The sequence below is a fragment of the Mustela nigripes genome, chromosome 18, assembly GCF_022355385.1.
Source record: "Mustela nigripes isolate SB6536 chromosome 18, MUSNIG.SB6536, whole genome shotgun sequence".
Classification (NCBI taxonomy): domain Eukaryota; kingdom Metazoa; phylum Chordata; class Mammalia; order Carnivora; family Mustelidae; genus Mustela; species Mustela nigripes.
Window position 1 is genome coordinate 1145804 of NC_081574.1, and position 21340 is coordinate 1167143.

At 48.4% G+C, this 21340-nt stretch overlaps 1 protein-coding gene across 1 annotated transcript in view; it reads left to right on the forward strand.

The window, feature by feature from the left end:
* The window catches only part of DLGAP2 (DLG associated protein 2), a 476914-nt gene that overhangs the window by 345586 nt on the left and 109988 nt on the right, over positions 1-21340 (forward strand). The window contains exon 5 of the mRNA XM_059384133.1: positions 17959-19022. Within this exon, the coding sequence (XP_059240116.1) occupies positions 17959-19022 (1064 nt within the window). The remainder of the gene's footprint in view (positions 1-17958; positions 19023-21340) is intronic.

Sequence of the window (21340 nt, forward strand, 5' to 3'; positions counted from 1 at the left end):
TGAAAACTGATTGCTTATGAAATAATTCTCAAAAACCAAATATTTTAGAACAATCATTCTTTTTCTGGATCTGATATATGCATTTGGGAATTGGCAACAGACGTTTCTGACAGGTTACAAATTTTTGTCAAAGGAAACTGTGAGATGATCATCAAACCTATGGAAAAGGTAAGAGAGAAAGATTGATTGATTTAAATCAAGGAGCCTCTGTGATTTGCATCAAAGAAAATGTAGGAAGAAGATGTTTGGGGGAAAAATGATAACTGCTCCTGTGAAGGTATGTATTTGTCATGTATTTCACAAGGCAAATATCGTGGGACCAGAAAGAGCCAGAAATGACTTCAGTCTCATGAGTAATGGGGTTGGGTTTACAACTGGTAGTGATTTCTTCTGTGCTTTGGAAGCCCTTGTTGTGAGAGACAGACTTAAGATCTATCTGAAAGCTATTTATTTGGCTCATGAATAAGAAGTCATTTGATAATTAAGTGCAATTAAGTTGCACATGTGCTCACCGTAAATGCTTCTTTGAAAATATAATGAAATTCCTGTAGGACAGAATGGCTGAGTCTGGCTCACATTCACCATCAAAGGCACCTTTGTGTAGCTCTCCTTTTAAATTAGAACTTTGATACTCTGTGCGGAATCAGCCAGAGTAAAAAAAAAAAGGCTACTTGTGTGTCTTACAAATTGATCATGCTATTGGAACTCCTCGTCCGAGAGCCAGGCTAGGCCCTGAGGCTTCTGTTTTGGGTGGTGTCGTGTGCGTCCAGCAGCAGCCGTGCTGCACTGTGGACACAGTCTAAGATGTAACAACGCCCTGAACATCAGTTATAATTGTGATTCGAATGGATTCGCTCTTCCTTCCAGGCAGTTCCATTTCCAAACTGGCCATGGGGTTCCCTTCACCCGAGCCCGTGCTTCGGCCCCACACGCTCTTTCTCTCACGCCCTCTCTAGTCTAGTCAGGAGGAGGAGATGCTCGGGGCCATCACAGTGGCCCCTGAGTGACAGGTGCATGAGGAATTCAGGGAGACAGGAGCATCAGCGTCCATGCGGCTGCTGGCAAAGGACAAGAATGTCCTCCCAGGGACAGTGGTAGGCCCCATCACGAGCTGCAGGCCAGGGGGATGCTGGGACCTGGTCATCATGCCCGGGACCTGGTCGTCCCACACGGCAGCTCCTGCATGAAGTGCCTCAGCGTCTGAATTTCACATGACCTGAGAAAGAGGGTGTGGCTTATTCCCTCCGCCACCAGGACACGTGCAGTGTCCTCACTCCCCACCCCGCGATGGACCAGAAACCATCACTTATGCCCCAACCCCGAAGACTGGTGGGTCGCAGGGGTCATGGTGCAGGATAACGGCACGTGCGTGGGTCACGGGTCCAGCGGGTGTGCCTGACAGACACTCACATTGTCTTGAGTCCTTGTCCGAGTACGCACGATTGGAAAAACACGGCATATTTGCTTTCCCTTGAGCAAATGTTTCTAAGGTGTGCTTCGCGCACTGTCCCTCATTGTGACTATAGGACCGAGTCATCTTCATCTCCTGAGAGAGAGTGCTCAGGACCCAGCAGCCCAGCACGGAGGCGGCACATGGCCGGGAGGTGACGGATTCACCTGGGAGGGGGTGGTGGGCATGACAAGGACCATGAGGGTGGCAGGCGAGGACAGCCGTGGTCCTGCTTCCCTGCATTCTAGACATGAGCCCTCCATGTGTGTAAGCCTGGACGGATGGCTGTCCTTCCAGGGACGGTCACATTGTGACACCTGGGGGCCTCAGCCCGTTCACCCCACTACAGAATTAACCCGTAGGTGAGCATCGCTTCTGGGGCGCCAAGAGAGCACTGCGAGGCGCCAGCCCCTGCGGGTAGGGAGCCGTGCGCACTCTGTGGAAGCGCTGAGCGTCTGGGAAACACCGAAGTCAAGACTGGGGTCCAGCCAGGGCATGAACTCTGCCCAGCCGCTTTAACACGGGAGGGTCACCTTTGTAGGGCAGCAATGTTGTTGTCTGTAAGTTATGGGAGGTGAGGCAGAATGCCCTCCTGGCTGCCCCGTCCCGCTCGCCCCGGGCTCTCGTCTGCGCTGCACATCCCTCTCCAAGCACAGGAAGCCCTCGGGGACAGTGATCGGCTTAGGTGCTTGTTTCTCCTACAAGACCATGCGTTTCAGGCCTTGCTTCTTCAGAACAAGGACTGTCTCCTTGACTTTCTGTCCCCAACGCCAGCCACCAAGCACGGTGCCCTGTAGGCGTGGGACATGTGGCTTTCGGGTGTAAGAATGGGGGGATATGTGAGTGAGATAAATGTCCCTAGAAAGACACAGTCTTTCCCGCTCAGAGAAGGCAGAGTTCAGGAACGTTCGGCACGGTTGAGGGGACGTCACTGCAGAGGGTCTTCAGGAATGGTGGTGTCTCGGGAGGCCCGGCAGCCGCACAAAGAAACCCAGGCAGCAAAGGAAGACAGGGTGTCGCCTTGGTTGGGACTCAGGCCGCATGACTTCAGCAGTGGCTGCTTGGAGGGGCACGCGCCCCACGCCAGTCAAGGTCCGGAGGTGGGACCCTGGGCTGGGGCAGGTGCAGTGGGCTCAGGACTGCCACACGTCCACCGAAGGCAGGTCCCCCATGCCCCGCGCCGCTCTCCCTCGTCGCTTCCTCCTGTCCGGCCCGTTCGCCTGCTCTTCGCGCTCAGTATTTCTTCCTTTTCTCCCTTCAAAATCCACCCCAAATACGTGTCTTAGCAGGTGGAAGCCGCTGCAGAGCGTCCCCCACTGCGGCCACCAGCGCTCCACGGTGTGCAGCCCAGCCCCCCATCACACGCAAAGAGACCAGCCTCGCCCCCCTCCACCAACACAGAAGTCCCGGCAACCCAGCCGTAACGGAGCAAAGAGGAACAAAAACATACAAAATTCCCCTTAGATCCCTGGTCTGATTTCCGCGGGGCCCAGCGCCCGGCTTTGAGATGACATCGGACACGCCGTGAGAGGATGCGGGGGCTGTGCATGGCACGGGTGACGGCCCGAACTGGGGAGGCCGTGAGGTATCACGGTGCCATTTCTTTTCTGGTTATTAGGAGTGCTGGGAGCTGCTCTTCCAGGGATAGGATTTTACCCTCATAATTCAGGCTTCTGTCCTCTGAGAGGAGGCCCCAGGCGTATTCTGCTCGGGCACAGGAAAGAGGACAGCCCCAAACTTTGGAAAGGACCACGCTTTGGGAGAGGGGTGGCCTCCGTGTCCAGCAGGACAGCTGTCCGCAGTCTCTGGCTCGTCCCTCCTGTCGGGAGGGCTCATCAGACCCCTGGATGCATTGCTCACACCCTTGGCAATGACTCCCCAGGCCCCTGCCCTAGCCTCTGGCCGCCAACACCTGCTGTCCATGCCCAAGGCTGGGGTCCCACGAGACTGGTTTCTCCACTCCGCGGTGTTGTGACGTCCGTTCGTGTGGGCCGCGGCTCAGCACCTGGGGATCACCATCTCCTAATACTCCATTGAAGGCATGGGTCCCCCATTGTGTGTCCATTTGTCAGTGGCAGACATTTCGGTGCGGTCCGGGGCTGCTGTGGACAATGCGGCTAGGAACACACCCGTCCATGCCTCTCGGCCGGGTGCCTGGGAGATGAACCCTGGCGCCTGTGGCAGCTGTTTACTCTCGTGAGGAGCTGCCCGACTGTTTTCCAAAGCAGACGCACCATGTCACAGCCCACCCAGCGGCATATGAGGTGGACTTTGCTCTGTGCTTGTAGCACCTGTCGCCGTCCGCCTCTGGCACAGACATGGAGTGCATGGGAAGGGCCATAGCACCGTGGCTTCGGGTGCATTTCCCTCACGGCTGGTGATGCCGAGCACCTTTTCACTAACTTAATGGCCATTAGTGTATCTTTTCGGGCGAAATGTCTGTTCAGCTCGTTGGCCCATTTTTATTTTGGTTATTTCCCTCTTTGTGTAACTGGGGTGTTAGTGTTCTTTATATACTCTAGATAAAATTTCCTCATCAGATACATATTTGCAAGAAATTTCCCCCATTCTGTGGGTTGCTTTTTCATTTTCTTCGGAGTCTGCTTAAAACAAAACTTTTTAATTTTAGGAAGTCCATTTTGTCTCTATTTTTTTCCTGTACTTTTGATGGAGTATCTAAAAGCCATTTCTAATTCACATTACCAAGGAAATACATGCATGTTCTCTTCAAAAAATTGTATAGTTTTATCTCTTGCTTTTAGCTCTCTACACACGTCAAGTTCAGTTTTATTTTTTTTTAATTTTTTAAATTTTTATTAACATATAATGTATTAGTGTCGCCAATGGTTTATTGATCTTATTGATTCTTTCAAAAAACCAGCTTCTAGTTTCATTGATACGTTCTACTGTACCTCTGATTTCTACCTCATCGATCACAACTCTAATCTTGATTATTTCCCTTCTTATGTGTGGAGTTGGCTTGATTTGTTGTTGATTCTCCAGTTCTTTAAGATGAGGCAGCTGCTGTGTTCTGGATTTTTCCTTTTTTTTTGAAAACATTCAAACCATCCTTTATTAGTTCTGAAGCTACAATCAAATTAACTCATGTGAATATATTTATTGTTTGTACATTTAAATTGCTACAAAATCAATCACAGTTAAACCAAACTGGAAACTATTATGGTTGCTTCTCCAAATTTTTCTTTTTTTTTTTTTTGAGGGATGCTTGGAAGGCTATGTATTTCCCCCTTAGGACCGCCTTTGCTGTATCCCATAGGTTTTGGACCAAAGTGTCTTCATTCTCGTTGGTTTCCATGAATTGTTTCAGTTCTTCTTTGATCTCCTGGTTGATCCAAGTATTCTTAAGCAAGGTGGCCTTTAGCTTCCAGGTGTTTTAGTTCCTTCTGAACTTTTCCTTGTGATTGAGCTCCAGTTTCAAAGCATTGTGATCTGAGAATGTGCAGGGAATAATCTCAGTCTTTTGGTATCGGTTGAGTCCTGATTTGTGACCTAACCAAAGAGGTAAAGGACTGTACTTGAGGAACTACAGAACACTCATGAAAGAAATTGAAGAAGACACAAAAAGATGGAAGACCATTCCATGCTCTTGGATTGGAAGAATAAACATTGTTAAAATGTCTATACTGCCTAGAGCAATCTATACTTTTAATGCTATTCCGATCAAAATTCCACCAGTATTCTTCAAAGAGCTGGAGCAAATAATCCAAAAATCTGTATGGAATCAGAAGAGATCCCGAATCGCTAAGGAAATGTTGAAAAACAAAAATAAAATGGGGGGCATCACATTACCTGATTTCAAACTTTACTGCAAAGCTGTGATCACCAAGACAGCATGGTACTGGCATAAGAACAGACACATAGACCAGTGGAACAGAGTAGAGAGCCCAGATATGGACCCTCAGCTCTATGGTCAAATAATCTTCGACAAAGCAGGAAAAAATATACAGTGGGAAAAAGACAGTCTCTTCAATAAATGGTGCTGGGAAAACTGGACAGCTATATGTAGAAGAATGAAACTCGACCATTCTCTTACACCGTCCGCAAAGATAAACTCAAAATGGATAAAAGACCTCAACGTGAGACAGGAATCCATCAGAATCCTAGAGGAGAACATAGACAGTAATCTCTTCGATATCAGCCACAGCAACTTCTTTCAAGATATGTCTCCAAAGGCAAAGGAAACAAAAGCAAAAATGAACTTCTGGGACTTCATCAAAATCAAAAGCTTCTGCACAGCAAAGGAAACAGTCAAGAAAACAAAGAGGCAACCCACGGAATGGGAGAAGATATTTGCAAATGACAATACAGACAAAAGGTTGATATCCAGGATCTATAATGAACTCCTCAAACTCAACACACACAAAACAGACAATCATGAAAAAATGGGCAGAAGATACGGACAGACACTTCTCCAATGAAGACATACAAATGGCTATCAGACACATGAAAAAATGTTCATCATCACTAGCCATCAGGAAGATTCAAATTAAAACCACATTGAGATATCACCTTACACCAGTTAGAATGGCCAAAATTAACAAGACAGGAAACAACATGTGCTGGAGGGGATGTGGAGAAAGGGGAACCCTCTTCCACTGTTGGTGGGAATGCAAGTTGGTGCAGCCTCTTTGGAGAACAGTGTGGAGATTCCTCAAGAAATTAAAAATAGAGCTTCCCTATGACCCTGCCATTGCACTGCTGGGTATTTACCCCAAAGATGCAGATGGAGTGAAAAGAAGGGCCATCTGTACCCCAGTGTTCATAGCAGCAATGGCCACGGTCGCCAAACTGTGGAAAGAACCAAGATGCCCTTCAACGGACGAATGGATAAGGAAGATTTGGTCCATACACACTATGGAGTATTATGCCTCCATCAGAAAGAATGAATCCCCAACTTTTGTAGCAACATGGACGGGGCTGGAAGAGATTCTGCTGAGTGAAATAAGTCAAGCAGAGAGAGTCAATTATCATATGGTTTCACTTATTTGTGGAGCATAACAAATAGCATGGAGGACATGGGGAGATGGAGAGCAGAAGGGAGTTGGGGGAAATTGGAAGGGGAGGTGAACCATGAGAGACTATGGACTCTGAAAAACAATCTGAGGGTTTTGGAGGGGATAGATGTGGAGGGAATGGGTGAGCTTGGTGGTGGGTATTAAGGAGGGCATGTATTGTATGGAGCAGTGGGTGTGGTGCATAAGCAATGAATTTTGAAACACTGAAAAGAAAAATTAAATATTTTTTTAAAGAAAGAAGAGGGTGCCTGGGTGGCTCAGTGGGTTAAAGCCTCTACCTTTGGCTCAGGTCGTGATCTCAGGGTCCTGGGTTGGAGCCCCACATCGGGTTCTCCACTCAGTACGGAGCCTGCTTCCTCCTCTCTCTCTGCCTGCCTCTCTGCCTACTTGTGATCTCTGTCTGTCAAATAAATAAATAGAATTTTTAAAAAAATAAAAATTTTTTTAAAAAATAAAGAAGAAAATGAAGGCTTCCATTCCGGGGTTGGAATAAATAAAAATAAAATAAAAAATAAATTTAAAAAAACATATAATGTATTATTTGTTTCATGAGTACAGGTCTGTGAATCGTCAGGCTTACACAATTCACAGCACTCACCATAGCACATGCCCTCCCCAGTGTCCATCACCCCCCCTCCCTCCCCCCTCCACCAGCAAACCTCAGTTTATTTCAAGAGATTAAAAGTCTCTTATGGTTTGTCTCCCTCCCAATCCCATCTTGTTTCATTTTTCTCCTTCCCTATCCCCCAAAACCCCTGACTCTGCCTCTCAAATTCCTCATATCAGGGAGATCATATGATAATTGTCTTCTTCTGACTGACTGACTTCGCTTAGCATAATACCCTCCATCCACGTCATTGCAAATGGTAAGATTTTATTTCTTTTGATGGCTACATAGTATTCCATTGCGTATATATGCCACATCTTTTTATCCATTCATCTGTCAATGGACATCTAGGTTCTTTCCACAGTTTGGCTCTTGTGGACATTGGTACTGTGAACATTAGAGTGCACGTTCCTCTTCAATTCACTACATTTGTATCTTTAGGAAAAATACCCAGTAGTGCAATTGCCAGGTCATAGGGTAGCTCTATTTTCACCTTTTTGAGGAACCTCCATGCTGTTTTCCAGAGTGGTTGCACCAGCTCGCATTCCCACCAACAGTGTAGGAGGGTTCCCCTTTCTCCGCATCCTCGCCAGCATCTGCCGTTTCCTGACTTGTTAATTTTAGCCATTCTGACTGGTGTGAGGTGGTATCTCACTGTGGTTTTGATTTGTATTTCCCTGATCATGAGTGATGTGGAACACTTTTACATGTGCCTATTGGCCATCTGGATGTCTTCTTTGCAGAAATGTCTGCTCATGTCTTCTGCCCATTTCTTTTTATTTTTTTTTAATTTCTTTTCAGCATAACAGTATTCATTGTTTTTGCACCACACCCAGTGCTCCATGCAATCCGTGCCCTCTCTAATACCCACCATCTGGTTCCCCCAACCTCCCACCCCCCACCCCTTCAAGACCCTCAGATTGTTTTTCAGTCCATAGTCTCTCATCGTTCATCTCTGCTTCCAATTTCCCTCAAGTCCCTTCTCCTCTCCATCTCCCCATGTCCTCCATGTTACTTGTTATGCTCCACAAATGAGTAAAACCATATGATAATTGACTCTCTCTGCTTGACTTATTTCACTCAGCATCATCTCTTCCAGTCCCATCCATGTTACTACAAAAGTTAGCTATTCATCCTTTCTGATGGAGGCATAATACTTCTTAGTGTATATGGACCACACCTTCCTTATCCATTTGTCTATTGGGTTATTTGTTCGTTGGGTGTTGAGTTTGCTAAGCTCTTTATTGATTTTGGGTACTAGCCCTTTATCTGATATGTCGTTTGCAAATATCTTCTCCCATTCTGTCAGTTGTCTTTTGGTTTTGTTGACTGTTTCCTTTGCTGTGCAAAAGCTTTTGATCTTGTTGAAGTCCCGGTAGTTCATTTTTCCCCTTGCTTCCCTTGCCTTTGGCATGTTTCTAGGAAGAAGTTGCTGTGGCTGAGGTCAAAGAGGTTGCTGCCTGTGTTCTCCTTAAGGATTGGAATGGATTCTTCACATTGAGGTCCTTCATCCATTTTGAGTCTGTTTTCGTGTGTGGTGTAAGGAAATAGTCCCATTTCATTCTTCTGCATGTGGCTGTCCAATTTTCCCAACTCTTGTTGAAGAGTCTGTCTTTTTTCTATTGGACATTCTTTGCTTCTTTGTCAAAAATTAGTTGACCATAGAGTTCTGGTCTCTCTATTCTGTTCCATTGATCTGTGTGTCTGGTTTTGGGCCAGTACCATGCTGTCTTGATGATGACAGCTTTGTAATAGAGCTTGAAGTCTGGAATTGTGATGCCACCAACGTTGCCTTTCTTTTTCAACATTCCTCTAGCTATTCAAGGTCTTTTCTGGTTCCATATAAATTCTAGGATCATTTGTTCCATTTCTTTGAAAAAATTGATGGTTATTTGATAGGGATTGTGTTAAATGTGTAGATTGCTTTAGGTAGCATAGACATTTTCACAATATTTGTTCTTCTAATCCATGAGAATGGAACTTTTTTCCATTTCTTGTGTTTTCCTCAATTTCTTTCATGAGAACTTTGTAGTTGATGTTTTGCTTGGATGATCTATCCATTTCAGTGAGGGGGATGTTAAAGTTCCCTACTATTATTGTATTATAGTCCATGTGTTTCTTTGATTTTGTTATTAATTGGTTTATATATTGGCTGTTCCCATGTTAGGGGCATGTCTTGTTGGACAGACCCTTTGAGTATGATATAGTGTCCTTCCTCATCTCTTATTGTAGTGTTTGGCTTGAAATCTTATTTATTTGATATAAGGATTGCCACCCCAAATTTCTTTTGATGTCCATTAGTTAGGTAAATTGTTTTCCACCCCCTTACTTTAACCTGAAGGTGTCTTTGCGTCTAAAATGAGTTTCCTGTAGACAGAATATTGATGGGTTTTGGTTTTTTAATCCATTCTGATACCCTGTGTCTTTTAATTGGGGCATTTAGCCCCTTTACAATCAGGGTAACTATTGAAAGATATGAATTTAGTGCCATTGTATTGCCTGTAAGGTGACTGTTACTGTATATTGTCTCTGTTCCTTTCTGGTCTACTACTTTTAGGCTCTCTCTTTGCTTAGAGGACCCCTTTCAATATTTCCTGTAGGGCTGGTTTGTTGTTTGCAAATTCTTTCAGTTCTTGTTTGTCCTGGAAGCTTTTTATCTCTCTTTCTATTTTCAGTGACAGCCTAGCTGGATATAGTATTCTTGGCTGCATATTTTTCTCATTTAGTGCTCTGACTATATCATGCCAGTTCTTTCTAGCCTGCCAGGTCTCTGTGGATAAGTCAGCTGCCAAACTAATATTTCTACCATTGTATGTTACAGAATTCTTGTCCTGAGCTGCTTTCAGGACTTTCTCTTTGTCACTAAGACTTAGAAGTTTTACTATTAGATGATGGGGTGTGGACCTGTTTTTATTGATTTTGAGGTGGATTCTCTATGCCTCCTGGATTTTGATGCTTGTTCCTCTTACCATATTAGGATAATTCTCTACTATAATTTGCTTCAATACACCTTGTGCCCCTCTCTCTCTTTCTTCTTCTGGAATCCAAGTTATTCTAATATTGTTTCATTTTATGGTATCACTTAACTCTCGAATTTTCCCCTCGTGGTCCAGTAGTTGTTTGTCTCTCTTTTGCCCAGCTTCTTTATTCTCTGTCATTTAGTCTTGTATATTACTAAATCTCTCTTCTGCCCCATTTATCCTATCCATTTATCCTAAAGGCCTCCATTTTTTATTGTACCTCATTAATAGCTTCTTTAAATTTCAGGTGGTTAGATTTTAGTTCTTTTATTTCTCTAGAAAGGGCTTTTATTTGTCCAGAAAGGGATTCTCTAATATCTTCCATGCTTTTTTTTTTAGCTCAGCTAGCACCTTGAGAACCATCGTTCTGAACTCTAGGTCTGACATATTACCAATATCCATATTGATTAGGTCCTTAGCCCTCAGTACTACCTCCTGTTCTTTTTTTTTTTTTTTTTTTTTTTTTGATGGTGGGTTTTTCTGCCTTGTCATTTTATCCGGATTGGAATACATGAAGGATGGGATGCCAGGGTGGCTCCGTTGGTTAAGCAGCTGCCTTCGGCTCAGGTCATGATGCCAGCATCCTGGAATTGAGTCCCACATCAGGCTCCTTGCTCAGCAGGGAGCCTGCTTCTCCCTCTGCCTCTGCCTGCCACTCTGTCTGTCTGTGCTCGCTCTTTTTTAAAAATACATGAAGAAGAGAATAAAATACTAAATGGGTGGCAAATACCCCAGAGAAATGTACGCTAACCAAATCAGAAGAGACCAACATGGACGGGACTGGAAGAGATTCTGCTGAGTGAAATAAGTCAAGCAGAGAGAGTCAATTATCATATGGTTTCACTTATTTGTGGAGCAAAACAAATAACATGGAGGACAAGGGGAGTTAGAGAGAAGGGAGTTGAGGGAAATTGGAAGGGGAGGTGAACCATGAGAGACTGTGGACTCTGAAAAACAATCTGAGGGGTTTGAAGTGGCGGGGGGTGGGAGGTTGGGGTACCAGGTGGTGGGTATTGGAAAGGGCATGGATTGCATGGAGCACTGGGTGTGGTGCGAAAATAATGAATACTGTTACGCTGAAAAAATTAAAAATTTTAAAAAAATTAAAAGAGGAAACATTAAAAAAATAGAATAAGAAAAAATGAAATTAAAAAAGTTTAACTTAGGTTAAAAGATCATGGAAAAAATACATGAATTCTATGTGTTGCTTTCCCCTAGCTCCGAACTTCTTTAAGTTCGGATTGTGTGCTCCGTTGCTCCCCTGCTTGCCGGAGCCGGCCGTAGAAACACATCGGATTTTTTTTTTTTAATCTTGTAACCTACAACTTTGCTGAATTCATTTATTAGCTCAAAGAGCTTTCCTGTGGATTGTCTGGGATTTTTGTCTGTACAGTAGTGTGTCATCTGCAAATAGAGACACTTCTCCTCTTCTTATGTGGATGTCTTATTTCTTCTTTTTTTTTTAATTTATTTTTTTAAATTTATTTTTTATTTTCAGCATAACAGCATTCATTATTTTTGCACCACACCCAGTGCTCCATGCAATCCGTGCCCTCTCTAATACCCACCACCTGGTTCCCCGACCTCCCCCCCCCCCCAACTTCAGACCCCTCAGATTGTATTTCAGAGTCCATAGTCTCTCATGGTTCGCCTCCCCTTCCGATTTCCCCCAACTCCCTTCTCCTCTCCATCTCCCCGTGTCCTCCATGTTACTTTGCATCTGTATTTATAAAGGCTATTGCTGTGTAATTTCTTTTCCCATGATGTCTTTATCTGGTTTCCATATTAGCTTATGGTGGGCTCATGGAGATGAGTTAGGAAGTGTTCCCACCTCTTCAATTTTTTGGAAGAGTGAGAAGGATTGGAATTCATTTTCCTTTAAATCTTTGACAGAACCCACCAGTGAAGCCATCTGGTTCTGGTCTTTTCTTTGTTGGGAAGTTTTGATTCCAATTCAGTCTTCTTATTGTTATTGGTCTGATCAGATTTTCTATTTCTTCTGGAAGTAATTTCTGGGTTTCCACGAATTTATCCATTTCTTCCAGGTTGTCTACAGTTGTCATATTATCATAATCATTTTATTTATGTCATCAGTGGTGGTCAATTTTATTGATTTTTAAAAAACCAACTTTTGGTTTTGTTGATTCCCTTCATCGTGCCGTCTATCTCTGCCCTCAGCTTTCCCATCTCCTTCCACCTCTGCCTACACACTTGGTTTGGTTTTGTTCTTTTAATCTGTGTAAATTTTAAGATCAGCTCTTAATTTCTACAAAGAAGCCAGCTGTGATTTGACAGGAATTGTGTGGAGTCTGCAGATCAATTTGGAGAGTGCTTGCCCCTTAGCCAAGAATGTCCATTTGCCCAGAACGTCACCGACTCCTCCCACTGTGTTCTGTGGTGGCCAGCATACACATATTGGAATGTTTGGTGAAATTTTTGAGGAAATTTTTTGTTAATGGGGCTTCTTGACGTATGGTGGGACACTTCTTTTATGCCTTCACACAGTAAATAAAGGAATAGGGCTCCATGGCTATTTCTTACCATATTCCCCAGCCTGTGCGTGTGTTCTGAGGTCCCACCAGGAGCCACCCGGGGGGGGGTAGCAGGAAGAACGGGTTGGTGGGGAGTGTGTGCAAGATGAAGGTGGCAGAAAAGGGGCGCCAAGACAACTCCAGGGACAAAGCAGGGGCCCCTCGCAATTCTGCACAGGGACAGAAGAATTGTCAGAAAGTTTAGCTACGGTGGGAAAGCATATAGTAGCGGAGTGGATTTTGTCCAGCACGCAGCTCCACAGCCCGCTCACCGTCTGTGCAGTGCAGTGTTGTCTCGTGCAGTTTGCTTTTGACTGTTCACTCCCACCTGTGGATTTTCCTGTGGGGGGGCATCCAGAGCAGTGACAGAGACAGTGAAGGGTCTGTCCCCATGGGCAGATAAACTCAGGTGAACGTGCGAAGTAAAATAAGATGAAACCTGAGAGGGAGGCAAACCATAAGAGATAAAGTGAGGGTCTCCGGAGGAGAGGCGGTGGGGCGGTGGGGCGGCTGCGGGACGGGCACTGAGGAAGGCAGGTGACGGGAGGGGCCCTGGGCCTTCTATGGGGTGCACTGACCTCTACCTCCGAAACTAATAATACACTCTGTGTTAACTAATTGAGTTTAAATATGTTTTAAAAAAGGATAGTCAAAAATTAAAATGAATTTAAAAATAAATAAAAAATTTTTACAAAGGAAGTGCAGATGGGGAGCTCACCTGCGTTAGGTGAACTGCAGGCAGAGGGAGACCCAGCGGGTGTCCTCAGTGGGGCAGGACCTCAGGGTGCCTGCCGTGGGGGCAGGGAGCACAGCACCCGTGACTACACCCTCCAGGGCGAGGGTGCACGCACACTTCCACGCTTTCTCAAAAACCAGGGACTGGGTCCATTGCCACAGTGTGTGCCCAGCCTGGTTGGCTCAGGCTAGGGCTGAGTGTGGAACCTCCAGTCCAGTTTAATGAGAAAGAGCCCCTGGGGCCCCCCACACCACCATCCCTCAGCCCTCAGCAGCTGGTGCTGGCAGCAGGCCACACGGAGCTGCACACTGGGGGTCCGTCCAGCTCTGAGGCTGTGTGCGTGTGTGTGTTTGGGCAGATGTGTGTGTGCCCTTCCCGCCTGGGCTTCCCCGCGGCGTGTGGACAAGCACCACCTCCCAGCACACAGCGCCCACACAGAGACTGCTCCAGACATGTTAGCGTACTTTTTTTTTTAAATTTTATTTATTTATTTGACAGAGATCACAAGTAGGCAGAGAGGCAGGCAGAGAGAGAGGGGGAAGCAGGCTCCCTGCTGAGCAGAGAGCCCGATGCGGGGCTCAATCCCAGGACCCTGAGACCATGACCTGAGCCGAAAGCAGAGGCATAACCCACTGAGCCACCCAAGCGCCCTGATGTTAGCGTACTTTTAAGTTCTTATCTCTATGCTGAAAACACAGCTTTTAGAATGAGAATGCCGGCACTCTGAAATCCAACAGTGAAGTGGACCTCCGTGTTCTAGCTTGGATTTGGGGAGACGGTTAGTGGATAATGAGGATATTGCTGTTTTCTCTTGCTTCAGAACAAAATACAGTGTCGTGAGTAGCTAGAAATAGGGCGCTAAGGTGCCTTCCACATTCGGTGCCTGTCACCCCACTTCCACAGAGAAACCACCAGCGCGAAGTATTTATTCTGTGTCATGTTGACTTTAAAAACAAACAAACAAGCAAACGCTGAGAGCCCCGTCCCTGGGACACATCCCAGCATTCCCGTTACTTACAGGCCTTATTCTCTTGTTGCTGTTGTTAGCGTCTTACGTTTCGGAGGCCGTGGATCTGTTTCCACACGTGCACCAGGCTGCTCAGTCCCGCAGTGGAGAAAAGACAGTGGGCTCCCGACGCGCCGCACCATCAGATTTAATTCGTTTCAGCTAAACTTGTATCTTTCGTATGGTTCTTTTATGTCGCCACATTCAAAATGTAGCTTCGAGGCCAAACATTAGGCAGAAATAGGATACGTGAGTGGGACAGTAATGGTCTCGCTTTTTAATATGGAGGAAGATTAGAATTGTATTAAATGATCTGCTAATGGAAAAATAAAGTAAAAGATAATAGGGTGACAACGTATGCCGCTGGAGCGTCTGGATTACAGCACGTAGTTTTGCTATTTATCAACTGGATATTGAATTTCCTTTGAAAACTTGCTTTTAATTATATTAAAATATAGTATACCTCAAGTATGCCCTCCTAACGTATTCAAGTGCTCCGGCTATAGTTTATCCGCGGAGAAAGGAAAATCCCGGGAGCTCTCCCGGGGGAGCCCCGCAAACTAGGGACGCTGGGCTGTCCTTGGAGATGGGGGTCCCCGCGGGGGAGGCTGTTCACTGTGAGGACATGCGGGCGAGGTCTCTGTGCTGCCCTTGGAAGGAGACCACCCCACCGGTGCTCGGAGGCCCGTGGCTGCTGCTGTCCCTCACTCCAGGGTCAAGCCTTGCCCCTAACTCCTTGGGGATCAGTGCGATTGTGGCCCTGCCCTGTGAGACACGTGAGCGTGTGAGCTGGCCTGGACAGCTGGCAGTCCACAGCCTGCAAGGGGACCCTTTGAACCCACATCTTGGACTGGTCGTTTGAAAGGAGGTGATGTTTGCTATGAAGATTACTGAGAGGATTGCTTAGAAATACTCTGGGACAAGTCCGGAGTCTCTTGGGTTTCTTAAATGTTTTCCACAATCGCCCGGGCTGTGTGTTTGGGGTCTACTATGGGGGGCTGGGGGTAGCCCTGTGAGCTCCGTGTATCCCTGACCCCACACCGTAGGTGGCACCTCTCAGGCGAGGGTGATGGAGGGCAGGCGGGTAGGAATGCTTAACTGGCCTGAACTGATGGGAGGGAGTGGTGAGGGGAGGGGGGCCCAGGGCCAGGGGCCAGCAGACAGCTTCCTTCCCGAGGAAGTGGGGCACAGGGCCCTCATTGAAGTCCGGCTCCCAACATGTCTGGACCCCAGCCTCCAGGATGGTGACCAGTGGACACTCTCTCTTGATGCTGTCTGGACTGAGGCTGGATTGCCTTGGAGTGGGCCCTGCAGAGTAAATTATTAGAAATAATTCACTGGGAAGGAGCCCACAGCCTCTGCCGGCAAGGAGCCCAGAGGGCAACTCTTAGAAATAGGGGCTGTTTTCATTTGATTAAAGCCACACGCACTGGGAACTAGGACAGGTGCAGCAGGGGCCGGCCGACCCGGCCAGCACGCGGTCTAGCTTGTGCTCTGAGCCGGCGCAGAGCCATCACCGAGCCAGCCGTCCTAGGGCAGCCTTGCGTGCCATTGAGGAGTGAGGACTCCGCGGTAAGCTGTGAGCCTTTGAGCAGGGAGGAACTGGCTTGGGTGTGTGCAGGGACGCGGGAGAGTAGCTGCTGCTGCTGCTGCTAAGGGCTCAGGGTCTGAGCCAGGGCAGGGGCCTGGGGTGAAGGCGGGGGCAGAGGAGCAGGCGGGAGCACGTGCAGGGCCTGGGGGAGCATTGTTGGGAGAGCACCAGCGCTCTGTCTCCATGTTTCCCAGCCCCAGCCTTTTCCGGGACACCCCGGGGTCCAGAGTCATGGCTCGACAGCTTCAGTGGGCCTCGTGGGGAACGTGGTGTGGGCGATGGAAAGGGCCGTAGCCCGGGTCTGTCCGGGGAGCTAGCTGGGCTCCATTTTCCAGAAGCGAACACTGTGCAGTTCCAGCCTGAGGAGGAAGCTGGGGCCCTCCGATGCTGGGTGGGCTCACCCCACAGGCCCTCCCCAAGGTGCCCATTCTCATGGGTCTCCCACCCGTGTCCTGCAGGAGTCGGCCTCCGCATCAGTGTTTCCTGCATGTCATATACATGTTATATTGTATGCAGGCACGTCATGTGGGTGTAGGCATTAGATATGCACACTACATGTGCATATGATACACTGTGGGAGCGTCTGCATTTCTTGTGCATGTCATGTGATACATTGTACACGTTTGTTACCTGTGGGTAGATTCATCGTACACACTGTCTGTGCAGATTAGTATCCTAACGTGCTTGAATTCCCAGCATGGTTTACACACACATTGTGCACCACACGGCATATGACACGTGCATGCACGCACTGTACGTAGTACCTGCGTATGACTCTAATAGTCTTTATTTTCTGTATGTATAATATGCGTATTATACACCATATATGCATGTGTGTATGTCCTATGGTATAACAGAGTCTCTGTTCCTTGCATCTGTGCGGCGACCTTCGGAAGCCAGCTCTGAACTGGGTCTAAAACAGAAAGTGTGGGTCAGCAGGAAACAGGGGTGAAGCCAGAGGCTTCTCTAAGTCCAGACACTTGGGTTTAATAAACCCAGAACTTGGTCAGTGCTGACCCAAGACAGTTTGAAACGAGGACACTTACAGTAATAATGGCACAGACAAGGGAGAATGCTTGAGAGTGTGGTCGTCCAGGAACCCTGCCGGGTGCTTAGCCAGTGTCCCGTGGTATGAAAATAATGAGCACGGAAGCCTGGGGAGCATGGCGGGCCCGCCTGCCCGACCCTCAGAATCACATACCACATGGTGGCAGAGCAGAGACCCGAACTCCAGCAGGCCCATGTCTGGGAATCAGCATCTCACGCCCCACTCAGTCGCCTCCCTGGCCAGACCCCAGCGACCTCGGTGAGAGTGACTCCCAGCCACTCATCCAGGCACCGTATGACGTCCCACCGAACCGAACCATTTTTTCTGTATTGGATAAACTCTTACCATTCAGAACCAAGTATCTGTGATGAAAGGTCAGGACATCCTGGTTTAGTTCTCCTCTTGACCGACTGATGGCCCAAAGAAAACTGCCCCCTCTCCCACTGGGAGACCAGCAGGTAGCTTTGGGCTTTGGGGTTCATAAGTCAGCCTGTAGCACATTGGCGTTTGGAGGAATGTTACTAAGTAAATACGAGGTGCTACTTTGTAAACTTCTTAGCCAGAGCCACAATACACAAATCTGATTGAAATGTAACTCATTTCCCCCCACAAAGCCTGTGTCTGTTGAACACCACAAAATCTTGCTGTCCAGAGGCTGATGCATCTACCCAGCGATGCATATTTGGCCGTGTAGACTAGAATATTTGGCCGCATAGACTAGAACAACTGGGAGTATCGGAGTCGGTGCTTCTTCATAGGCGCATGCTTTGGAGCAATCAGTGTGGTATGAAAATAATGAGTACCTGCCCGGATGCCCAAAAATGACCCCCAGTTACCAGATAAGACAGTTCTGCATGGGGTGTCCCACACGTAAGTAAGGGTTTGGTTGCTGTCCCCGCCTCATCTTAAATGGCTTCTGTGCTCTCTCAACAGACCAGCAGTACTCATGGTCCCCAACGCAGCACTTCAACGAAGGAAGATATTCCCCTGCTCCTAGGAACATGAAGGGGCTCCCCGGGGGCCGGACTCAGGCACAGTTGTGTTCAGGCCATACCTGTGGCCTGGCGGCCCCCGAGGACTGCGAGCACGAGCTCCTGCACCATGGGCAGGAGGCGAGGCAGCCCTACCTGCTCAGCCCCGTGGAGAGCTGCCCCATGGACCACCACCGCTGCTCCCCCGGGAGCTCCGTCCACTCCGAGTGCATGATGATGCCCGTGGTGCTGGGTGACCACATGTCCAGCAGCACCTTCCCCAGGATGCACTACAGCTCCCACTATGACACGAGGGACGATTGTGCCGTGTCCCACGCCAGCAGCAGGGTCAACCGCATCCCAGCTAACCTTCTGGACCAGTTTGAGAAGCAGCTGCCTCTGCACCGGGACGGCTTCCACACACTGCAGTACCAGAGGACGTCCACGGCCGCCGAGCAGCGCAGCGAGAGCCCAGGGAGGATCCGACACCTCGTGCACTCTGTGCAGAAACTCTTCACCAAGTCCCACTCCCTCGAGGGCTCTTCCAAGAGCAACGTGAACGGCACCAAGGGTGACAGTCGGGTGGAGGACCAGCACCACGGCCACCACCCAAAGCACGGCAGACGGAGTAAGAGCAAGGAGCGGAAGCCGGAGGGCAAGCACAGGCCGGGCACCGGCAGCTGGTGGAGCTCCGACGACAACCTGGACAGTGACAGCACCTGCCGCACATCCAGCGTGGCCAACAGGCACCACGTGGACCACGTCTCCCACTGCTACCCCGAGGTGCTCCCGGGCCCCTTTGGGGATCTGTCCCTGAAGACGTCCAAGAGTAACAGTGACGTCAAGTGCTCGGCCTGTGAGGGCTTGACCATGACGCCCGACACCAAGTATATGAAACGGAGCTCCTGGTCCACGCTCACCGTGAGCCAAGCGAAGGAGGCTTACCGCAAGAGCTCCCTGAACTTAGATAAGCCCCTGGTCCACCAGGAGGTCAAACCATCCTTGAGGCCGTGCCACTACCTGCAGGTAAGCGGTCTTGGCAGCGGGTGTCGTGCATGGGTGGCCTGGCCTGCTCTGGGAGGGCCTCTGAGTGGCTCCTGGCCCCCTTGAGTCCACAACCCTAAACCAGCAGGCCGTTTCCAGGTGCCTCTAGGGCCAGATGATGGAGCCACAGAGCAGAGGGGCCTTTGCATAGAGGCAGCTGGCAGGCTACCAGGGCTCTCCTGCAGGACCCGGGAGCTGCAGCTCGAAGTCTATAAAAGGCCGGAGCGCGTGGTCAGGGGGCAGCATGGACCTGGCCCTCTGGGCTGGGTGTTACCCACTCCACCCAGGGCCAAAATAATCGGAGGTGGGCAGATTGCTGCTGGGCATCCTGTGGGGTGCTTTTCTGTGATCCCACACCTCTGCCTGCCCGTCACACCGTGGCTGAGCACACCCGGAAAGCTTCCACTTCATTCACGGATGCCTCTGCTGTGACTTCCAGGAGCTCACACAGCTGTTGGCAAAGCTTACAGGTGTGAAGGTTTTCTTCAATATATGTAGAATTTGTGTTAAGGTCCCAGTCCTCCGTACATGCCGAAGCAGGAGTGATGCTTCTCACTGCTGGCCGTGTCTCCGGGCAGTCGGTTCCTGGCACAGACGGGTGCCTGTGACCCTTTCCAGCAGGCGGGCGGGCGCCGAGATCCAGGGCCCATCCTGGCTCATTGTCTGGAAGCTGGCCATTCTGTCTGGAAAGGAAACACAACCCAAATTGCTTTCACAGGCAGAGTTACTCCGAGGTGCAAATTGATAGCTGGGTGAAATACTTTTATAGCAATGGGGGGGTGTGTAAATGTTGCTTGTGGTCAGCGAGCCCCAACCCTGCACAAATACAAAATGTCTACCTGCCCCCATCTAGAGGAATTAGACAGACTTGGGGTGCACTCAGGTCCTGCCTGGAGAAGCACACTCTACTGCTGCCCACTGCGTGTGCCCAGACCCTGCTCGAGGAGGCTCCCACTGCCATGTTGGGCCCCTGGGTGGCTGCCTGCAGAATCTGCCCCTTTCCAGGACTTGGCTTCTAGCACACGCCCCCTTCGGACGCACATCCTGGTGCTTCTGCCCGTTCTTCCCATGACCACACTGTCCTCCAGCCTCTGTTCTGAATTCCTTTTAGTCATGGAGGATATCAGCCCTTACAAAGGGATATGTGTACTAGAATGACCACACACGCTCAGCATGCATTCAGGGAGGCTCCGTTCCAGGCCGGTCTGGTCGCCTCCATGCCTCACCCCTCTCCCCTGTGACTTGGGTGGGGAGAAATCCAGCCTCCAAGTAAGCTGGTGTGTGTTTACCTCTCAAAGACCCCCATTGGACTCTTGGCCTTAAAACGTCAATGTGCCTCGGACACGAATCATCACAACCCTGTAGGGCTTTCACAGATTCAGTCAACATTCCACTTTCCCGACTTCTCACGACATCTTTTTTTTTTTTTTTAACTTTTTTTTTTTTTTAAGATTTTTTTTATTTATTTGACAGAGAGAGATCACAAGCAGGCAGAGAGGCAGGCAGAGAGAGAGGAGGAAGCAGGCTCCCTGCTGAGCAGAGAGCCCGATGCGGGGCTCGATCCCAGGACCCTGAGATCATGACCTGAGCCGAAGGCAGCGGCTTAACCCACTGAGCCACCCAGGCGCCCCTTTTTTTAACTTTTTAAGTTAACATATAATGTGTTATTAGCCCCAGGGGTACAGGTCTGTGAATTGTCAGGCTTACATACTTCACAGCACTCACCACAGCACATACCCTCCCCAGTGTCCATCACCCAGCCACCCTCCCCCTCCCCCCCATCCCCAGCAACCCTCAGTTTGTTTTGTGAGATTAAGAGTCTATCATGGTTTGTCTCCCTCCTGATCCCATGTTGTTTCATTGATTCTTTTCCTACCCCCCAAGTCCCCCATGTTGCATCACCACTTCCTCATATCAGGGAGATCATATGATAGTTGTCTTTCTCCGATTGACTTATTTCACTCAGCATAATACCCTCTAGTTCTATCCACATCATGGAAAATGGCAAGATTTCATTTCTTTTGATGGCTGCATAGTATTCCATTATGTATATATACCACACCTTCTTGATCCATTCATCTGTGGATGGACATCCAGGTTCTTTCCACAGTTTGGTTCTTGCGGATATTGTTGCTATAAACATTCGGGTGCATGTTCCTCTTCAGTTCACTACATTTGTATCTTTAGGGTAAATACCCAGTAGTGGGATTGCTGGGTCATAGGGTAGCTCTATTTTCAACTTTTTGAGGAACCTCCATGCTGTTTTCCAGAGTGGCTGCACCAGCTTGCATTCCCACCAA